This window comes from Podarcis tiliguerta (assembly GCF_965153285.1).
Source record: "Podarcis tiliguerta genome assembly, chromosome: 5".
NCBI lineage: Eukaryota > Metazoa > Chordata > Lepidosauria > Squamata > Lacertidae > Podarcis > Podarcis tiliguerta.
In genome coordinates this window covers 96,143,593-96,161,599 of record NC_139538.1, presented here as the reverse complement: position 1 = coordinate 96,161,599, position 18,007 = coordinate 96,143,593, and the positions used below count along the sequence as shown (strand labels likewise).

The window sequence follows — 18,007 nt, the reverse complement described above, 5'->3', positions numbered from 1 at the left end:
GGGTAGTTAGCGCACGGACCGTGGAACTCACTCCCACAAGGAGGCAGTGATGGCTACCAACTTGGATGACTTTAAAAGAGGATGAGAAAATTTGTGGGAGGAGAAGTCTATTGAAGGCCATGGGGGTTATGCTCTGCCTTCCACAGGCAGCAAATGCTTCCGAATGCCAGTTTCTGGAAACCACAGGAGGGGCGCCTTGTCTTGCGCTGGAGTCCTGCTTGCTGGTTTCCCCCACAGGCATCTGCTTGGCTATAAGAATAATGATGATCATGATAATAATTTTATTATTTATACCCCGCCCCCAATCTGGCTGGGTTTCCCCAGCAACTCTGGGTGGCTGCTGTGATGCTGGACCAGAAGGGCCATGGGGCTGAGGCAGCTGGCTCTTCTTATGTCCTTATGTACAGAGCACTAGAGCTACTCTATACACGTCTGGCCTAGGAGCTAGTGGCATTCATACAATACAAAGGCGGGGGGGGGGGGCGTGTGCTTTCCCTATGAAAACCTGTTCTTACGATGTGCCGGACCATGAGGGTGATCTAGGAACAAGAAGAGGGAGTGTGGGGTGTGGCGAGTGCAGAGGGAAGATTCAAGGACCATCAGTATAATATTCTGGGCACGATCCATGTTCTCATGGTCATCTTATAAAGTGCGGTGTTCTATTCTATAAATCAAGCAGGGACAGGAGTGGTTTCTATTTGTTTTCCAGGGTATCTCTTATCGATAAAAGAAAAAATCGCGCGAGCAAAGGGGGGAAGGGAGCTGGAGGCCAGGCCGGGTCCCCTCCGTGTCTCGCCGGCCTCCTCTCCCTCCCTCCCTCCTCGTGTCGCGATGACTTCAGCGGCTCGGCTCCCCTCCTTGCTGGGCGCGCCCATTGGCTGCCAGCCCCGGCGGCGGCGGCGGCGGCGTCTCCTCCTGCTCCTCCTCCTCTCCCGGCCGCCCTGGCCGCGTGTTGCAGGAAGTGCTGGTCGGGCGCCTGGCGCCGCAGCCTCTCAGCTGATCGGGGCGGCGGAAGCGCCTCCGGACTTTGCCTGGGGAAGCGCGCCGCGGAGCAGCGCCGGACTTCATCCTGGGAACACCTCGATGCTTTCTCTCTCCGCCGCCGCTCGGGCCATGGAAGGGAAGCCGAGCGCGCCTCTGTCCTTCCCGCGGGGTCCCCGGCTCAGCCCCTGACAAAAGCAGCCCTTAGCCCGGCGCATCGCCCTCTCGTCTTCTCCCGCCGAAGGCAGAAAAAGACATATATTTTAAAGAGGATTCCTCCCCGACCTCGAAAGAGAGGAGGAGGAGGAGGAAGGAAGGGGGATGCCCTGCCGCCGCCGCCGCTCCCCCTTCCCCGGCAGACTGCGATGAGCGCATCTCGGGGGGCGTCGGCATGGCATCCTTCAAGCCCTTCGGCCAGGCTGGGCCCAGAGAAGACGAGGAGGACGGAGGCGACTTGGACCGATCTCTCCAGCAGATGCTTCGGGCGATAGTGGAGGAGAGGAACCGCGTCAACATCCGCCAGGAGATCAGCGGGCTGGGTGAGTGAGTGAGTGGCCGGGGGGAGGAGGGCGGACACCCCCGCCAGGGCAGCTCTCTGCCCCGATGCGCCTCCCTAGCGGTGCGTGTTGTTGCTGCTGCTGAAACAGAATCAACGCAGCGCGCAGCTTTGGCTGGCCTTTGCCACCTTTCCAGATTGGAAGAGACAGACCAACAGGGCCAAAGGCAACCCGGTAGCCACAGAAACCTGGCAGCCGACCCTTCTTCGTGCCATGGAGATAAAGGGAGGAGGGGGAGTTCATGTGCTGCGTTTCTCTGAGCGGGCGAGGCTGCTGTCAAAGGCACAGAACCAAGACATCCCGCTCTTTGTTGTTATAAAAGTGGCAGCCCAGTTTTTGGCTACTTTATAGATCCATAGCTTTTAGGGTGTGAACCAATGCAAAGGAGGCCTACTTAATTTCTAAGAAGAAGACATGCCAGTACCCAGGTCTGCTTGGAAACAGCCTCCTGTGATCTGCAAATCCTTCCGCCAGATTCCAGATAAGATTCAGCTCTTTATCGATATTTAGTGGGGAAGGAAATGTACTCTGCACTTGCTCAGGGACTCAGTGGTTCCTGTCCCTCCTTCGTATGTTTCAAGGGTTAAGATATGCCAGAGGTGGGCCCAGGAGCATATAAACCCCACAAGAGAATACAAGACTCCTTGTACTCCCCCCAAAAAAGATTTTTATTTACCTAAACAAAAAAAAGGTAATTTTAGGAGATAGTTTCATGACAAACTTCCCCTCCCCTCCTGTTCACTTCAGGGATTCCTGCTCAGCTGATAAGCAGATGCTGAAAGCAGGGTGGGAATTTGTGTCTGCTGGTGATCTGTGAATATAACAGTGGGAAGCATGTATTATTCTGTTAGCTAGCCCACATCACATGCTCTTATGTAGGCAATCTTGAGGTATGAGAAACAGCATGCTAAGCAGAAACACTCTGCCTGTCAAAATATGGTTACTAGGCCCCAAACTCCACATGTTTGGGGTTTCTGTATATTGCTTCAATGTATAGTTGATGCCTGTTGCTCCCTTAACAATGCCGAAAACTGCAGTGGAGCAGTACATGACTGTCTTGAGGTTGCTTGTCTAGATTGGACAAAGTTTGTCCTATCTTTCGGTTGTTAAATTGATCAGGAGACTGTTGTAAGTGGCCACTAGTCCAACTGCTTGTGGCGAAAGAGAACTGTCTCCCCACAGAGAGGCCTTTGCAAGCGGTAAGAGAGTCTGGGTTCTGTTTCCCCTTCAGTCTGTGTTTGCATCAGGCTAGCAGAGATATGCCTGTCTGAGCTATTAAACGTTTTTGTTGGGCTATTTACTAGTCTGAGATAGATGGATGGGAGAAGACAGCTAGATAGCAGGAAAGGGATGGAGAGTGTGCATTTCTGGGGGCTCACTGGAAAGCACTGCAGCAGCATCATAGTTTAATTGAAATCCACATGGCTTGGTTCTCCCTCTTTCCCCTCCTCTTTTACTTGCACACTCGCTCAGTCTAGCCTTTTCTTCATTGTCTCCCTTATCTCTGACTCATGGCCGTAATTTATGGTGCATGGATCCTATTGTCAGAGCAGGAGCCACAGGAGCATTTTGCATGTGCGGACTCTGCCTAACAGCTGAGATCTCACATCACATGGAAACAATCCATAGCCATCTGTGAGGGAATTTGATAAAGCAGCATTGATTTTATTTCTCTGGGAGAAAACAAACTGGAAAACAAAACTGAAGCTTTATGCTGAGAGAATAAAGCTGGCTGTGTACTTCTGTATCTAGAAAGCCATGTAAACAAGAGTATCTTTTTCTCTCCCCACATCCCGCCCCCCAAAAAGAAATTGGACCTTGACTGCTTCCTGTGTTGATCCAACACCTGCTGTGTGTTCTGAGGTCTATGTCTGGATAGGATCTGGCCTAATCTCTGTGTAAATAGGTTAAGAGCTTTAAAAGTAATCTCTTTTCTGTTGCTTCTAATATCCTTTGAAGATGTTGGTCAAAACTTCTAACAGGTTTGCCTTGCTTACTCTCCTAGGAATACATTCCTGTAGAACAGCTGAGTTATTTTGTCCTCCCTCCCCCACCTCAAATCATAAAATTTATTTGGGGGCACAACAGAGTTTCCCTTTCCCAGTGGAAACATCAGTAATGGTACACAACATTCCCTGAGCCTGTCAACCACGGCAGGTAGCCTGTTTGCCTATGTGCAGTCACAAGTTGCTTGGGTTCTATGGGGCTCTCAGGGTTCACAGAAGGTCAAGATGAGGTCCAACAGCCCCACATGAAAGAAGTGGACACTCTAGGGCACTTTCTAAAATCCTCCGTAGCGTTCAAGGGCTCTGGGGCACAGGCATGTGGGTTCCTCAGTAGAATAGTTGGTGTGGAAAGTGTTCTCTGAAGGTTGAAAGTGTGGAAAAGCAATTTGTGGTGGATGTTTCTGCAATGAACTTTTATTTGAGTCAAGTGAGTGACTTTTCTGTAACGTTGCCTTTTGGTTGTACTGCCATTGTAGCTGCTTTATTGCAACAAATTAGGCATTCAGAGTGGCCAGCCCCTAGCCAAGTTTAAGTGTCTGGGAGCGGCCGCCGAGACCTTATAACACCGGTCTTGAAAGACCTACATTGGCTCTCAGTACATTTCCGAGCACAATTCAAAGTGTTGGTGCTGACCTTTAAAGCCCTAAACAGCCTTGGCCTAGTATACTTGAAGGAGCGTCTCCACCCCCATCGTCCAGCCTGGACACTGAGGTCCAGCTCCTAGGGTCTTCTGATGGTTCCCTCCCTGCGAGAAGTGAGGTTACAGGGAACCAGGCAGAAGGCCTTCTCGGTAGTGGCTCCTGCCTTGTGGCACGCCCTCCCACCAGATGTCAAGGAAATAAACAACCACCCGACTTTTAGAAGGCATCTGAAGGCAGCCCTGTTTAGAGAAGTTTTTAATGCCTGATTCTATTTTTAATATTCTGTTGGGAGCTGCCCAGAGTAGCTGGGGTATAAATAAATTATTATTATTATTATTGTTGTTGTTGTTGTTAAAGTTGCATTCTGCCCTCTCTGTTTCTCTTTTGTATGCTGCCACTACCTTGTGTCTGATGTGCCACCGTAGTGCCAAGATGTCTTGGACTGACCAGCAGTTCTTACACAGCACCTGAATTCTGTCCCAGTGTTTGATAATGCAGCAGTTCTCTGGTTATTGTCGGACTGAGTTATATGTTGTTGTTGGGTGTGTGTGAAATCACAAGCTTATTAGATGGTTTGATGTTCTTTTGTTTAGCTTTTCTTCCCACCTCCACCTCCATCTGAATCAGACCCTCCCTGCTCTGAGTGACTTCATAGTGTCTGTCAGGGTCTAAGTGAGCTACCTTTGGGTCTGTGCAAGTAGAGGCTAAAGATTCTCTATTCTTGTTGTTCATGCTAGGTACTTCTTTAGAAAACAGTAAGCTTGAGAAAATCTATACAGCCCAATCCATCTCTTTAGAAGCCTATTGTGAAATAACTGCCAAGGAAGGCAATGTGGGTAGCTTGGGATTCTGAATATAATACTGTTCTCTGTCAAAGTGACTTAGGTTATGTATTCATTTTTGCTCTTGCAGTTTTTCCAGTGCAAATATGTATGCATGTGACCAAATCTGTAAAATGTTTGCAGTCACAAGGTAAAATAATGAAGCTGTATCTAAGTATAGGCCAGTCATCAGTTTTGACCAGTCCCTTTCACTTCAGGAATGTTGCCCGCTATTTATATTTTTGTTCCATGTACCATATATCTATTTTTCTGTATGTTCAGTCTTATGTTTTTAATGTAGTACTGTAAATAAATCTAGCCAAGATTTCATTTCCTCTTTATGTTAACACATAAAGAGTCATGTTGTATCTCCATTTCCAGCTATTTCAGCAATAAACTGCATGCTCCTGCCTACTGGAGCTGTTTATTTTAATTACATCAGGAGATCTGATCCTCAGTCTGTGACATCACATATAAGAGGGGTCATTGTAACAGTGAAAAAGTCTGTTAAAATATCAGATGTCCATATAGCATCATCTCACATAAGCAGGGCAATTTGTGTTCTGCTTTTAAAACAGAAAGGGAGAAATCCTGCACAGAGCAATTTGAAAACTGTGACCTGTATAAATTATAGAAATTAAGCATATTTGCATAGGGCTAATTACTTTGCCTAATTTGTGGCCAAACTGCATGTCAGAGTTCAAAAACAAACATACACACACGGTTACTTTTATTTTTAGGAAAAGCAGCTGGCGGGCCCTGAAAGTGCCATTAGCAGGGGCCCAATCTAGATTGGGAATATGGTGCTGGTTCAGTGACTCACCAGGCTCCGTTCCCTTCAGAATAAAAGTAGTGTGACCCTGGTTATGAAAAGGGCAAAAAACCATGCACCTAAAAATGAGACTTGCTGTGCATCTTTGTAATTTCCATGGAAAATTACTGGATGACCCTTGACAATGTGGGGTGCAGTGAGGTACAATAATGGCTTCACTCTTCTATCCAGACACCAAAAAGCAGGGGCTCCTGAGGCAGAGGCAGCAGATACCTTGATCTGCTATCCCTAATAGAAAAACCACGCTGAGTGCCTGCCTTGTCCTCTTCCTTTAATCTGTTTTGCCTGCTGCAAGAGTGGTTGATGTTTTTGGCAAATGGGCCAGATTTAAACAACAGTATGAGTCAGTGCCAGTCCAGTACCTGTTGCAGTATACATGCCAAACCCTGTGCTTTGGTACGTGTGTCAGAAAAGTCTTGCTGGATCAGACCAGGGATCAACCGGGTGACCCCCACTCACGCTGGCCAGCTATGGCTCTTTGTCTCCATCTGTTGTTGGGTTGTCCTCCCCCCATGCCTAAGTGTGGATCGTGCCAACTTTGGCTGACAGAATCTGGCAACATCTGGATGGCCTCAGGTTCCCTGTCCCTAGTTTAGAGGGATATTTATTGCTGCCTCTGAACGTGCAGCTTTTGTTTCACTATTATTATTAAATAGTGCACATGACAACACATTTATGCTATATAAGTTGCACCATTGTTGTGTTACATGGCTCCCAAGAAACATATGAAAAGCACATTTCAATTAATATATCTAAGAATCTCAAAGAAGAGAATGAAGTTAAATTATGTAGTTTTTTTTCTTTTCATTTGTTGGGGGGGGGCATGTGTTTTTGTAACTAATGTAACACACTAAACCATCATACATTTTAGTGTCCTAAGCTCATCTAATTTTGTTCCTAATGCAAAATTTATTATCATTTCTCCAAATGAGAAACCAAAACTATCAATACCATAAAGGGCAATTAACCTAGACTCTGTTTTCTTGAGAGATTTTTTAAACTGTACTTAGGGGGGAAAATTAGACAAATTCTGAGTCATGCTTTGCTTATCATGCTTCTGGTTGTTTTATTCATGTGTAGAATACCATCTTGAGAAACTTTTGCCAGATACTGAACGTTGGAAATTTAGAATGACATAGAACATGGTAACTATATGTGAAAATGAAAAATGGGACAGTAGATTGACATGTTCCTGGAATTCCCCTATTATCTTATAACAAATTACAAATGTGTTTTGGATAATGTTGGATTAAAATCCTAGTGATGGAAATAGAGCAACTGTACAGTAGAGTCTCTCTCTCTCTCTCTCTCTCTCTCTCTCTCTCTCTCTCTCCCTCCCACCCACCTCAAGTTCTAGGGTGGGGAGGGCATCCTTGTGCTGGCTTTTGAACCCAGCAGGTGTAGCCATCCAGAAGGATGAGAAGGTGTCTCTGCTGACCTGGTGACTAACTTTGATGACTCCTGACTCAGGATGGCAAGGGTGGAAAAGAAGCAGCAGCAAAGCAGCATGCTACTGCGCATTAGAGCTTGAGGTGCCGTTTCCATGCGCTCACCCGCCTGGAAATATTGCCTCTGAAGGCCCAGGGGAAAGGGCCTGGTCTAGCATGCATCAGAACACAGTGACCTCTTAAGAAAGCACCCTTGGGCCTCTCCAAATGGCAATACAGGATGGGGTTTTACAAGAGACAGCGAAGAATAGGGACTGTCTTTGGAAAAGAGAGCGAGAATACGTTCTTTTCCCTTGGTGAGTGGCTGTCAAGCCCAAGTCAGCTTTAAGGCTAAAAAAGCTCAAGGAGGGAGAGCAGGAGAAGCCCAGAAATTCTCCATCAGCAGTTGGCACCTGGGCAGCAGGCTGAGCAGGTGTGCAAGTCTCCCTGGGCACAGTCTTCACCACTATTTGCGGATGGAGTGCCCTTCTGTTTGAATTGTTGCAATCCTTTCTTTCTGTCTATCTATATATCATAGAATCATAGAATCATAGAGTTGGAAGAGACCACAAGGGCCATCAAGTCCAACCCCCTGCCAAGCAGGAACCACCATCAGAGCACTCCTGACATATGGTTGTCAAGCCTCTGCTTAAAGACCTCCAAAGAAGGAGACTCCACCACACTCCTTGGCAGCAAATTCCACTGTCGAACAGCTCTTACTGTCAGGAAGTTCTTCCTAATGTTTAGGTGGAATCTTCTTTCTTGTAGTTTGGATCCATTGCTCCGTGTCCGCTTCTCTGGAGCAGCAGAAAACAACCTTTCTCCCTCCTCTATGTGACATCCTTTTATATATTTGAACATGGCTATCATATCCCCCCTTAACCTCCTCTTCTCCAGGCTAAACATGCCCAGCTCCCTTAGCCGTTCCTCATAAGGCATCGTTTCCAGGCCTTTGACCATTTTGGTTGCCCTCCTCTGGACACGTTCCAGTATATATAAGCATGTGCAAATGTGTGCCCTCTTTTTTCTTCTTGGCCATCTAGAATTGGCCACCCACCTATTTCTTTGTCATCTGTGTCACACCTAGCATAGTAATCTGTGATTATCTCCATTAGATACTTCTCCAGTAGAAATGGTAATACATAATTCCTTCATGCTTTGCATAATTCATGCCAGATTTGTAAAGGATTTATCCTTTTGCGTGAGACACTGTTACTTAACCTTAACTTCAACAAGAAAGTTGTGGGGTGCTTTTTGTGTGTGAGTTTGTGCGGAACACTCTGGGTGGGCGGCTTGCTTTCACTCATTGCTAGGGCTCAGCCCTAGAATATGTTGAGGTGGTGTCTGTCAGTATTGACTGGTCATAGTAGCCAGAATTCATGCCTGTGGGCCAATGGGGAGGATTTCCAAGGGTTGGAGTTGGTAAACAGGCTTGAACCCTGCAGAAAAACGAGACGCGCTGGCTCTTTAAGGAATAACAGTTCTTTAAGGAATAACAATCTATCTGAGTAATAATGTTTTTGTGTCTGGAATTGACATATACTTCCCTGTTTGCTACAAAGGCACATCATCCTTCCACATGAGGTTGGGTCATTGTGAGTGGCAGCTTATTTTGGGCACACATACAACCTGAGTTCTGCCTACTTCAGATAACTGTTTTCCTTAGAAAGGCCTCCCTTCCTCATTGAGGGTCAATTCCTTTCTTTCCTTCTCAACAAGTGGGCCCTTCAACAAAATGTTGCAGTTTCCCTCACATGTAGGGCTGTTTTGAGCCCTAGGCAAGGTTAACAACTTGCACCTGCAACCCCCCCCCCCCCCGCATTGCTAAATTCAATTTTCAAAAACAGATGTATTGTAGAAATAAATGAAAACTACAAAACTTGAAATTGCTAAATTTATTTTAAATTGCAAGAATATATAATACAACAACCTTTAATTATCTTTCTGAAATGCAAAAGAAGATCCAAATCTCACTTTCCGTTCCTTTTCCTTTGCAAATTTCCCCACCAATTATTTTAAGTCGAGCCTTGATGCTTGGGCATGTTCAATGGATATAGCTGCCAAGCCAACAACTAGTTTCTTCTGCAACATTGTTGAGCGTATATAAGTTTTTATAAGTTTGAGCTTTGAGAAATTGCGTTCGCCACTTGCCACTGACAAGGGAAGAAGTGGGAGAACGATCCTTAGAGCAACAGAAACATTAGGCGCATTATCCAGGAGTTTTTATTGTAGTATGAAGAGAAGTTCTCCTTGTAGCTGCATAGACTTTGGAAGTCTTTGAACTATTGTTATAAGTTCACAGCACACATCTTCAGCATCAATATTTTTGCAGTAGTGGTTTTTCCAAATTCTCACAGGCATTAAGTACATCTTTAGTAGATATTTTTTGTTGATACTGTATATATCATACAGGTAGCCAAATAGGGAATTATAATGTTGTAACTTTTGGAATCTCTCTTCAACATAACCACTAATCTACTCTATGGACTATCTATTTCAATTATACGTAAACAACAATTCTAATGTATGAATTACTTCAATACAGATAAAAGTAAAAGATTATCAGAAATTTATACGATATAACCAAAACTAATCTGTATAAAACACCCTGTCCCTCAATGGAGAGTACTGCTCCTCTCTGATTTCTGTACCCTCAGCAGCTGCCTATCTGGCCCTGCTAAGCCTGTGGCTGAGGATGTAGATAACACAAAAGTTAGCTCCAAAGGCAGAAATCCCTAATTCCAAGTGTTTGTCATCTGGAATATTTTAATAGTTCAGGAGTTCAGTTTGCAGCCGAGCCAATGGGTTTGGCTGAGGGGGTGGTGAGAGGAGGCAAACTAAGTCATCCTACTTCTGGTGTGCATTTAACAGTGGATTTTGAGCATAGCCCCCCCTGCCACTTGCAATAGAGGTAGAATGATCAACTACATTGCAGGCTTGTTGTGCATTATTTTCTCAGACCGACCTGCAATCTGAGGATAAAAACAATGGATAGCTGTAGCCCATCTCTCAACCTGTGATGGGGTCCAGTATCTCTGGACAACACTGGAAGCTTGTTTTTTGGAGCCTGACCAGTGTATGAGCTACACAGCAGGGCTTTCATAAGACACTCTTTCCTAACCTGCAGTTTGGGGGATAATGGACTGTATTTGCTGTGAAAATTTGCATTGGCACTTACATTTTTAAACTTCTCCTGCTAAAGAAGAACTGAATTAGAGTAGTCTTGTCTTTGCTGCTGCCTTTTGGGCTTTGGGAGGGTGGATTTGCAGTTGCCCAGTTGTGCCCATATTAAAATACAGGATTTCTTGAATCATTTTCTGTTCCAGCGGACATATAAAAATTGCTTTACACTGTGAATCAGGAAGTGACTTTTTCTGACATCGGTGCTTTCTTCATAATGTGTCTCTGGCCCCCTATTTCAATTGGCACCCCCCATCTGAACCACTGAACATTCTGTACTTTTAAGTTACTTATGGGGCAGTTCCACCCCCCAGGTTTTTTCTACAGTTTGTGGCACACCTCCTGCTCACCCCTTTGTCTGCTGATGCCTCTCTCATGTATGAATGGTGTCCTTTGAGTTACGTAAGTGTGAGCCTGGTATACTCTTGGTATATGGAATTGATGTGGGAACTCTTCAATGTAGTCTGTTCCTATGTCAAACTTGTAATGGCTGAATCCAGAAAACATGTGGGACAAATTGATGTTGATATTTAAATCTCTTTTATTACTGTAATGAGGAATAAAAAAAATAAAATGTGAAAGCTGGCAGCTCTTTCTATCAATGTGTAGCTACAGTTTTGTAAGCAAAAGCTACCTTGCACTTTCTTCAACATCCACAGTCAGACTTTGGTAACATGCACATTTATGTAAATGTAATAGGCTTTAATTGATGAAAAAGCAGGTCACTAAAATTATCTATTTGATTGTTGGACCTATTAATTTGTGTGTCAAATATATTTTTGATAACCGTTGAAAAACAACACTACGGTTGCATTTACTTAAACAGTGTTTGGATTTCTGAAACTGTACAAGGGCAGGGAGGGGTGATCTAGGTTAATTGGTGGCTGGCAGCCTGGAGAGCGGATTGTCTTGTCCGCTTTGTTTCTTAGTCTTGCAGCTTGCTGAAAAAGAAAAAGGAATGTGAGCAGGAAGTTAATAAAGGTTTCTGCTTGCTTGTCAATTCCCCTGGTGGCAGAACTGTGGCATAAAGGCATCCTATGCCTTGTTCCAGAGTTCTGACAGGAGGACATGATTTTAACTCACTCTCCTTGCTCAGCAGACTGGATGATGTCACCACAGGTCTTGGCTGCACATTGAGGTGTTGCCCTTAACATGTGCATCCTGCTGCTGCTCAGAGCTCTAACTGGCTGTACCTTAGTATCGGTTCTTTCTCTGTTGTATTTTTTCCTCGATAGCATCAGCCAGTAGTGTCAGGCTCTGCATTCTTGCGTAGCTTAGAAATGTGCGCAATTAAGTCTCTCTCTCTCTCTCTCTCTCTCTCTCTCTCTCATATCCTCTGGCACCTATAGAAAAGGACCCTTCCCACCATAAGATTTGAGTGATATCCAACGTTAGTCATGCAGTATGACTTAGCTGGATATCACACCCCTTGCTTTCAGTATGATAAGCTTTTAGGACACTACCTTCTGATCCCCACCCCCTACATAATCTGCCACTTAGAGGAAGCAAACCCTGCGCGCTGAGCTTAACAACAACAACATACCTCTTTAAATTCCTTACTGATGACTATTTGGTTTTCAGATTGGTGTGCGTGTGTTTAATTACTGTCAGTTGTATACAGGAAGTCACAGAGGGGTGAGCAATCTGTTCTTAGTATTTAACTCCCATTTTATTAGTAAGGAGAACTTGTGGTTTGCTTCTTCTGCTTGTGTCAATTCCCCTTAAGGAAAACAAGAGCTAAAATTTGGGGTGAACTGTTCAGAAGGCCAACACATCTCAGTGAGACGTAACCCTATAGCTCTTCATATGTTGTTTTCAGAGTTTACAATGGTTTAAATAGCAAACAGGCTTTTTAAAAAAATATGAAACCACCTTACACAGCCAGACCTTTGATCTGCCCCATTGAATGTGGCAGTCCAGAGTCTCAGTCAGAGCCTGCCCCCCTCCCCCGTTCTTCCATAATATCCTTTAACTAGGGATGCCAGGGGTTCTAAGCATGCACTCTGCTTCTGTTTTGTTGTGCTCCGTTAATGAAGGCATCCATGACGGTGCCATTTTTTGTGTGGGGACTCAGATCTCTTCCTGGCAGTAGAATGTGTTTTCTCTTCTATTAATGCAAGATGCCAGAGGTCCAAAGAAAAGCCCACATATAACTTTGGCTGCAGTTCAGTACTTTTTTAAAAAATGCAGTCAGTTCTGTGGTAGAACTCCCTGGGCTGCATTTGGAGGAACTCCAGAATTTAAATGATCATTATTTAGATCTCACTTCTATTATTAGTGATGGAAAAGTGCTGAGTAGGGCTTCCAGGGATACCTTGTTTCAGAATTAGTAAGCCTCCATTGGGCTGCTGCCAAACCCCAACAGGCAGCTCCGCTTTAGAGGAATTGATTTAAGGGGACTGCAGAGCATTTGCAAATCCAGTTGAAGGGCATGACAGCTTTGGGTGCTCAACAGCTCTGAAGATCAATAACGGAGGCAGCAACTGAAATGTGCAGGATCGGTCATAAACATGTTCTTCTAGATGCTTTGTAAGAATATGTTTCAACACAGCAGCAGTATTCAGATGGAATATGAAACCATGGGTTAGTACTGTTAAGAACTACGCTAGCAGTCCCTGGGCTCCCCGGCTCCCCATTCACCAGGTCCCCTCCAGCAATAGCCATGAAGATGGGATTGAAAGCACCTGCTTCTGTTACGATGTGCTGTGGTTTAGTTTGGCATCTGAACTCTGAATTGTGGTTAATCTAAACTATGGTTTGTAAAAAGCAGCCACCTTCACTAACTGCAGTTGGAAGTTGGTTTGCTTTCACTACCCATACTTAAGATTAACCACTTTTGTGGTGTCTTAAGGTTCTGTGAAGCACAGATTCATAGAGCTGGTAAACAATGGTGTGAGTTTTCCAGAAAAAAATCATTGACCTAAATTGACCACCTTGATATATCCTATAAAAGTGCAGTTTATAAATATTTCCAGTGCATTTTTTCTGGGGATACTCAAGGATATGCAGGACTGGCACCTCCCCCCCCCCCCGAAGAAAAGCACTGAGTATTTCAATAAATAAACACATACAGTACATAAATAATAAAGTTGGTGAAGTGAACCATGTTAATTTTATGTGCTGTGTAAATATCTTGAAATGTTTTCCCAATAGTGAAAAGTTTTTGAACTGTAATGCTTAATTGGGGGCTGAATCAGTAAAATACGCTTCATGTAGCTTAAATGTCACGAAATATTGAATCCAATTCAAAGTTTTGCCTGGATTTTTTTTTTTTGCTGAAATACTTTTATGCTCTTGAAAATTTCAAAGTGTAAGCAATGTCTTAAATGTCTTAAGATATTGAAGGTATTTAACACACTAATTTTATATTTCCTAAATATTTATGCATTTGCACCTATTATATATACAGCCAAAATGCATCTTAAAAACTTGACTGGTATGCCCAATCTGCGGGCAAGAGGGTATCTGGGTCACTCTGGTTCTTTTCTGTTGCCACTTACATTAATAAATAATAATAATAAATTTTATTTATATCCCGCCCTCCCCAACCAAAGCCGGGCTCAGGGCGGCTAACAACAATCAGAGGAGGGAGTCAGGCTGCGCCCTGACCAAAGGCCTGGTGGAACAACTCTGTCTTACAGGCCCTGCGGAAAGATGTCAAGTCCCGCAGGGCCCTGGTCTCTTGTGACAGAGCGTTCCACCAGATTGGAGCCGCAGCCGAGAAAGCCCTGGCTCTAGTTGAGGCCAGCCTAACCTCTCTGAGGAAAAGTGATCTAGAGTGGCTGCAATTTTGTCAAGGTGATTACTTCAGCTCTGTACGTATCCATAACGTTCTATGCTGCAATGCTTTGTCTACCAGCTAGCTTTTAGATGCATGTTTGCTGGTCTGCTTCTGAGCCACCATCGGAGATGGTTCCCCTTCCCCTTTCAATGTGCATGCAGTTTGTTAAAACAGGAAGTGAGTATTAAAACACATTGTCAAGAAAAGTCTAAAATTAATTTTCCCGATTAGAAACTAGACATTTTCCTGATCAGAACAACAGAAACCTCAACCATCTTGGTATGACATATCCTCTTTTTGTGTAAAAGTGTCACTGACAGTGACCACTGTGGCAAGGGGGGGGGGCATTCTGCTTTGCCACGCTTTTGCCAGAGGGGACCGTTGCCAATGGAATCCAAGCAGGAGCCCTAACACGTACTCTGCATCTGACAAAAATTAACTTGGAGTTTTGAAAACATGGTGTTTACAAGGCAAAACAACAGCCCCTTTTGCTCAGGAGTTCCCAGTCTAGATTTTAGATTGGGAAGGGCATAAGTCAAGGAAGGAGAGAAGTGGCAGTTGTACATACAGCTAATCCATTTTGTTGTTGTCTGGAATAAGATTCTGTGTGATCAAGAAGTATATGAGTTACTATGACTTTATTCAATTGTATTAATTGTTTTGATGAGTTTGTTGCTGCTGTTTGCTTTGTATGCTTTTTAAAAATACTATTATGATTACTCTGAGCTCGACATTTGTTATTCGAAAAGTACAATGCAAATATTAAATTAACTCAACATACATAGGGTTAGTTTCAGTTGAAGATCAGTATAAACCCTTTTGATTTTACTAATGGCCTATTATGAGGTCGAAGGTGAAGCATATTTCTGGTGTGTCTGTAACTGCTTGCTCTGCAAGATCTGTGAATATGTTTTTAGATTACTCCTATCCTCTCTTGTTCATCTAACAATTAGGTAAAGGTAAAGGGACCCCTGACCATTAGGTCCAGTCGTGGCCGACTCTGGGGTTGCGGCGCTCATCTCGCTTTATTGGCCGAGGGAGCCGGTGTACAGCTTCCGGGTCATGTGGCCAGCAAGACTAAGCCGCTTTTGCAAACCAGAGCAGCGCACGGAAACGCCGTTTACCTTCCCACCAGATTTATCTACTTGCATTTTACGTGCTTTCAAACTGCTAGGTTGGCAGGAGCAGGGACCGAGCCACGGGAGCTCACCCCATTGTGGGGATTCGAACCACTGACCTTCTGATCAGCAAGTCCTAGGCTCTGTGGTTTAACCCACAGCGCTACCCGCATCCCAATGTCATCTAACTATTAGATTCTAGCAATTCGCTTTGACAGTTGAGCCTCTTGATAATCTAGTGAGATTTGTGTAAAGTGCTCATTTGAGAATGGAGCAGATGCTGGAAGGCGTTGAAGGCGTCATCTCATCTGTCCTCCCCGTCATCTCATCTGTCCTCCCAGTTGAACGACGTGGCCCAGGGAGAGAGAGGAAAATAGTGGAAGTAAACAGCTGGCTTCGCAAATGGTGTAAACAGGAACGGTTTGGATTCTTAGATCACGGACTGCAGTTTCTTGAGGATGGACTTCTGGCAAGCGATGGGCTGCACCTCACAACGGTTGGGAGGAATGTTTTTGCCAAAAAACTCAGAAACCTCATCAGGAGGGCTTTAAACTGACTAATGTGGGGGAGGGAGACAGTGCTCCTGAAGGAAGGAGTCTATTAATTGATGAAGATGATCATCCAAATGTCATAGACCAAATGGAGCAAACAGCAAGCAGACCTAGTGGTGGGAGGAAAAAATCCTTAAATAAGAGACACGGGGGAATGACTAATGGACTTCAATGTCTGTACACTAATGCACAAAGCATGGGAAATAAACAAGATGAGCTTGAGCTCTTGGTACAGCAAACTAAATATGACATAATAGGCATCACTGAAACCTGGTGGGATAAGTCCCACGATTGGAATGTAAAAATGGAGGGATACAATCTATTTCAGAGAAACAGACCAGACAAGAAAGGAGGAGGAGTGGCGTTATATGTCAGGGATGTGTATACCTGTGAAGAGATCCAAGATTTAGAACCTCAAAGCCAAAGTGAGAGCATTTGGGTCAAAATTAAGGGAGAGAAGAATAATAGTGACCTCATTGTGGGAGTTTACTATAGATCCCCAAGCCAAACGGAGGACATAGATGATGCCTTCCTGGAACAGATGGCCAAGCATGCAAAAGGAAGGGAGATAGTAGTAATGGGGGACTTCAATTACCCAGATATTTGTTGGATGTCAAACTCAGCCAAGAGCATAAGGTCAAACAGATTCCTCACTGGCCTTGCAGACAACTTCATTGTCCAGAAAGTGGGAGAAGCAACAAGAGGAACAGCCATTTTAGATCTGGTCCTAACCAATGTCGATGACCTGGTTAATGGGGTAGAAGTGGAAGGATCATTAGGCGCAAGTGATCATGCTCTTCTGAAGTTTACTATACAACGGAAAGGAGCAGCCAAGCATACTAGGACTCAATTTCTTGACTTTAAGAAAGCCGACTTCATAAAACTTAGGGAAGTGCTGGGTGAGATCCCATGGACAGTAATACTAAAAGGAAAGGGAGTTCATGATGGCTGGGAGTTTGTTAAGAGGGAGATAGTAAAAGCACAACTTCAGGCAATACCAATGAGACGGAAACATGGAAGGTGCCTAAAGAAGCCAGGGTGGCTATCTAAAGAACTTTTAACTGAGTTAAGATTAAAAAAGGATGTGTACAAAAAATGGAAAAGGGGGGAAACCACCAAAGAGGAATTCAAACAAATAGCCAACACGTGTAGACACAAAGTCAGAAAAGCTAAAGCACAGAATGAACTCAGGCTTGCTAGAGAGGTTAAAAGCAACAAAAAAGGCTTCTATGGGTATGTTCGTAGCAAAAGGAAGAACAAAGAAACAGTGGGGTCACTCAGAGGAGAAGATGGTGAAATGCAAATAGGGGACACAGAAAGGGCAGAACTCCTCAATGCCTTCTTTGCCTCAGTCTTCTCCGATAAAGAAAACAATGCCCGACCTGAAGAATTTGGAGGAAATGATTCAGCAGAGGAAACACAGCCCAGAATAACTAAGGAGATAGTACAAGAATACTTGGCTAGTTTAGATGTATTCAAGTCTCCAGGGCCAGATGAACTGCATCCAAGAGTATTAAAAGAACTGGCAGATGTGATCTCAGAACCACTGGCAATCATCTTTGAGAATTCCTGGAGAACAGGCGAAGTCCCAGCAGACTGGAGGAGGGCAAATGTTGTCCCTATTTTCAAAAAGGGGAAAAGAGAGGACCCAAATAATTACCGCCCAGTCAGTCTGACATCAATACCAGGGAAGATTCTGGAGCAGATCATTAAGCAAACAATCTGTGAGCACCTAGAAAGGAATGCTGTGATCACCAATAGTCAGCATGGATTTCTGAAAAATAAGTCATGTCAGACGAACCTGATCTCATTTTTTGACAGAATTACAAGCCTGGTAGATGAAGGGAACGCAGTGGATGTAGTCTACCTTGATTTCAGCAAGGCATTTGACAAGGTGCCCCATGATATTCTTGTAAAGAAGCTGGTAAAATGCGGTCTTGACTATGCTACCACTCAGTGGATTTGTAACTGGCTGACTGACCGGACCCAAAGGGTGCTCATCAATGGTTCCTCTTCATCCTGGAGAAGAGTGACTAGTGGGGTGCCACAGGGTTCTGTCTTGGGCCCGGTCTTATTCAACATCTTTATCAACGACTTGGATGATGGACTCAA

The 18,007-nt window shown here is 44.4% G+C and overlaps 1 protein-coding gene across 2 annotated transcripts in view; it reads left to right on the top strand.

Moving 5' to 3' along the window:
* Nucleotides 1–862: 862 nt before the first annotated feature.
* KIAA0930 overlaps nucleotides 863–18,007 on the top strand; it is a 54,766-nt gene continuing 37,621 nt past the window's right edge. Inside the window, exon 1 of one of the 2 annotated variants that reach the window (XM_083440873.1) lies at nucleotides 863–1,520. In XM_083440873.1, the coding sequence (XP_083296999.1) occupies nucleotides 1,373–1,520 (148 nt within the window). In that variant the 5' untranslated portion in view covers nucleotides 863–1,372. The remainder of the gene's footprint in view (nucleotides 1,521–18,007) is intronic. The other variant, XM_083440874.1, reaches the window with a different exon arrangement.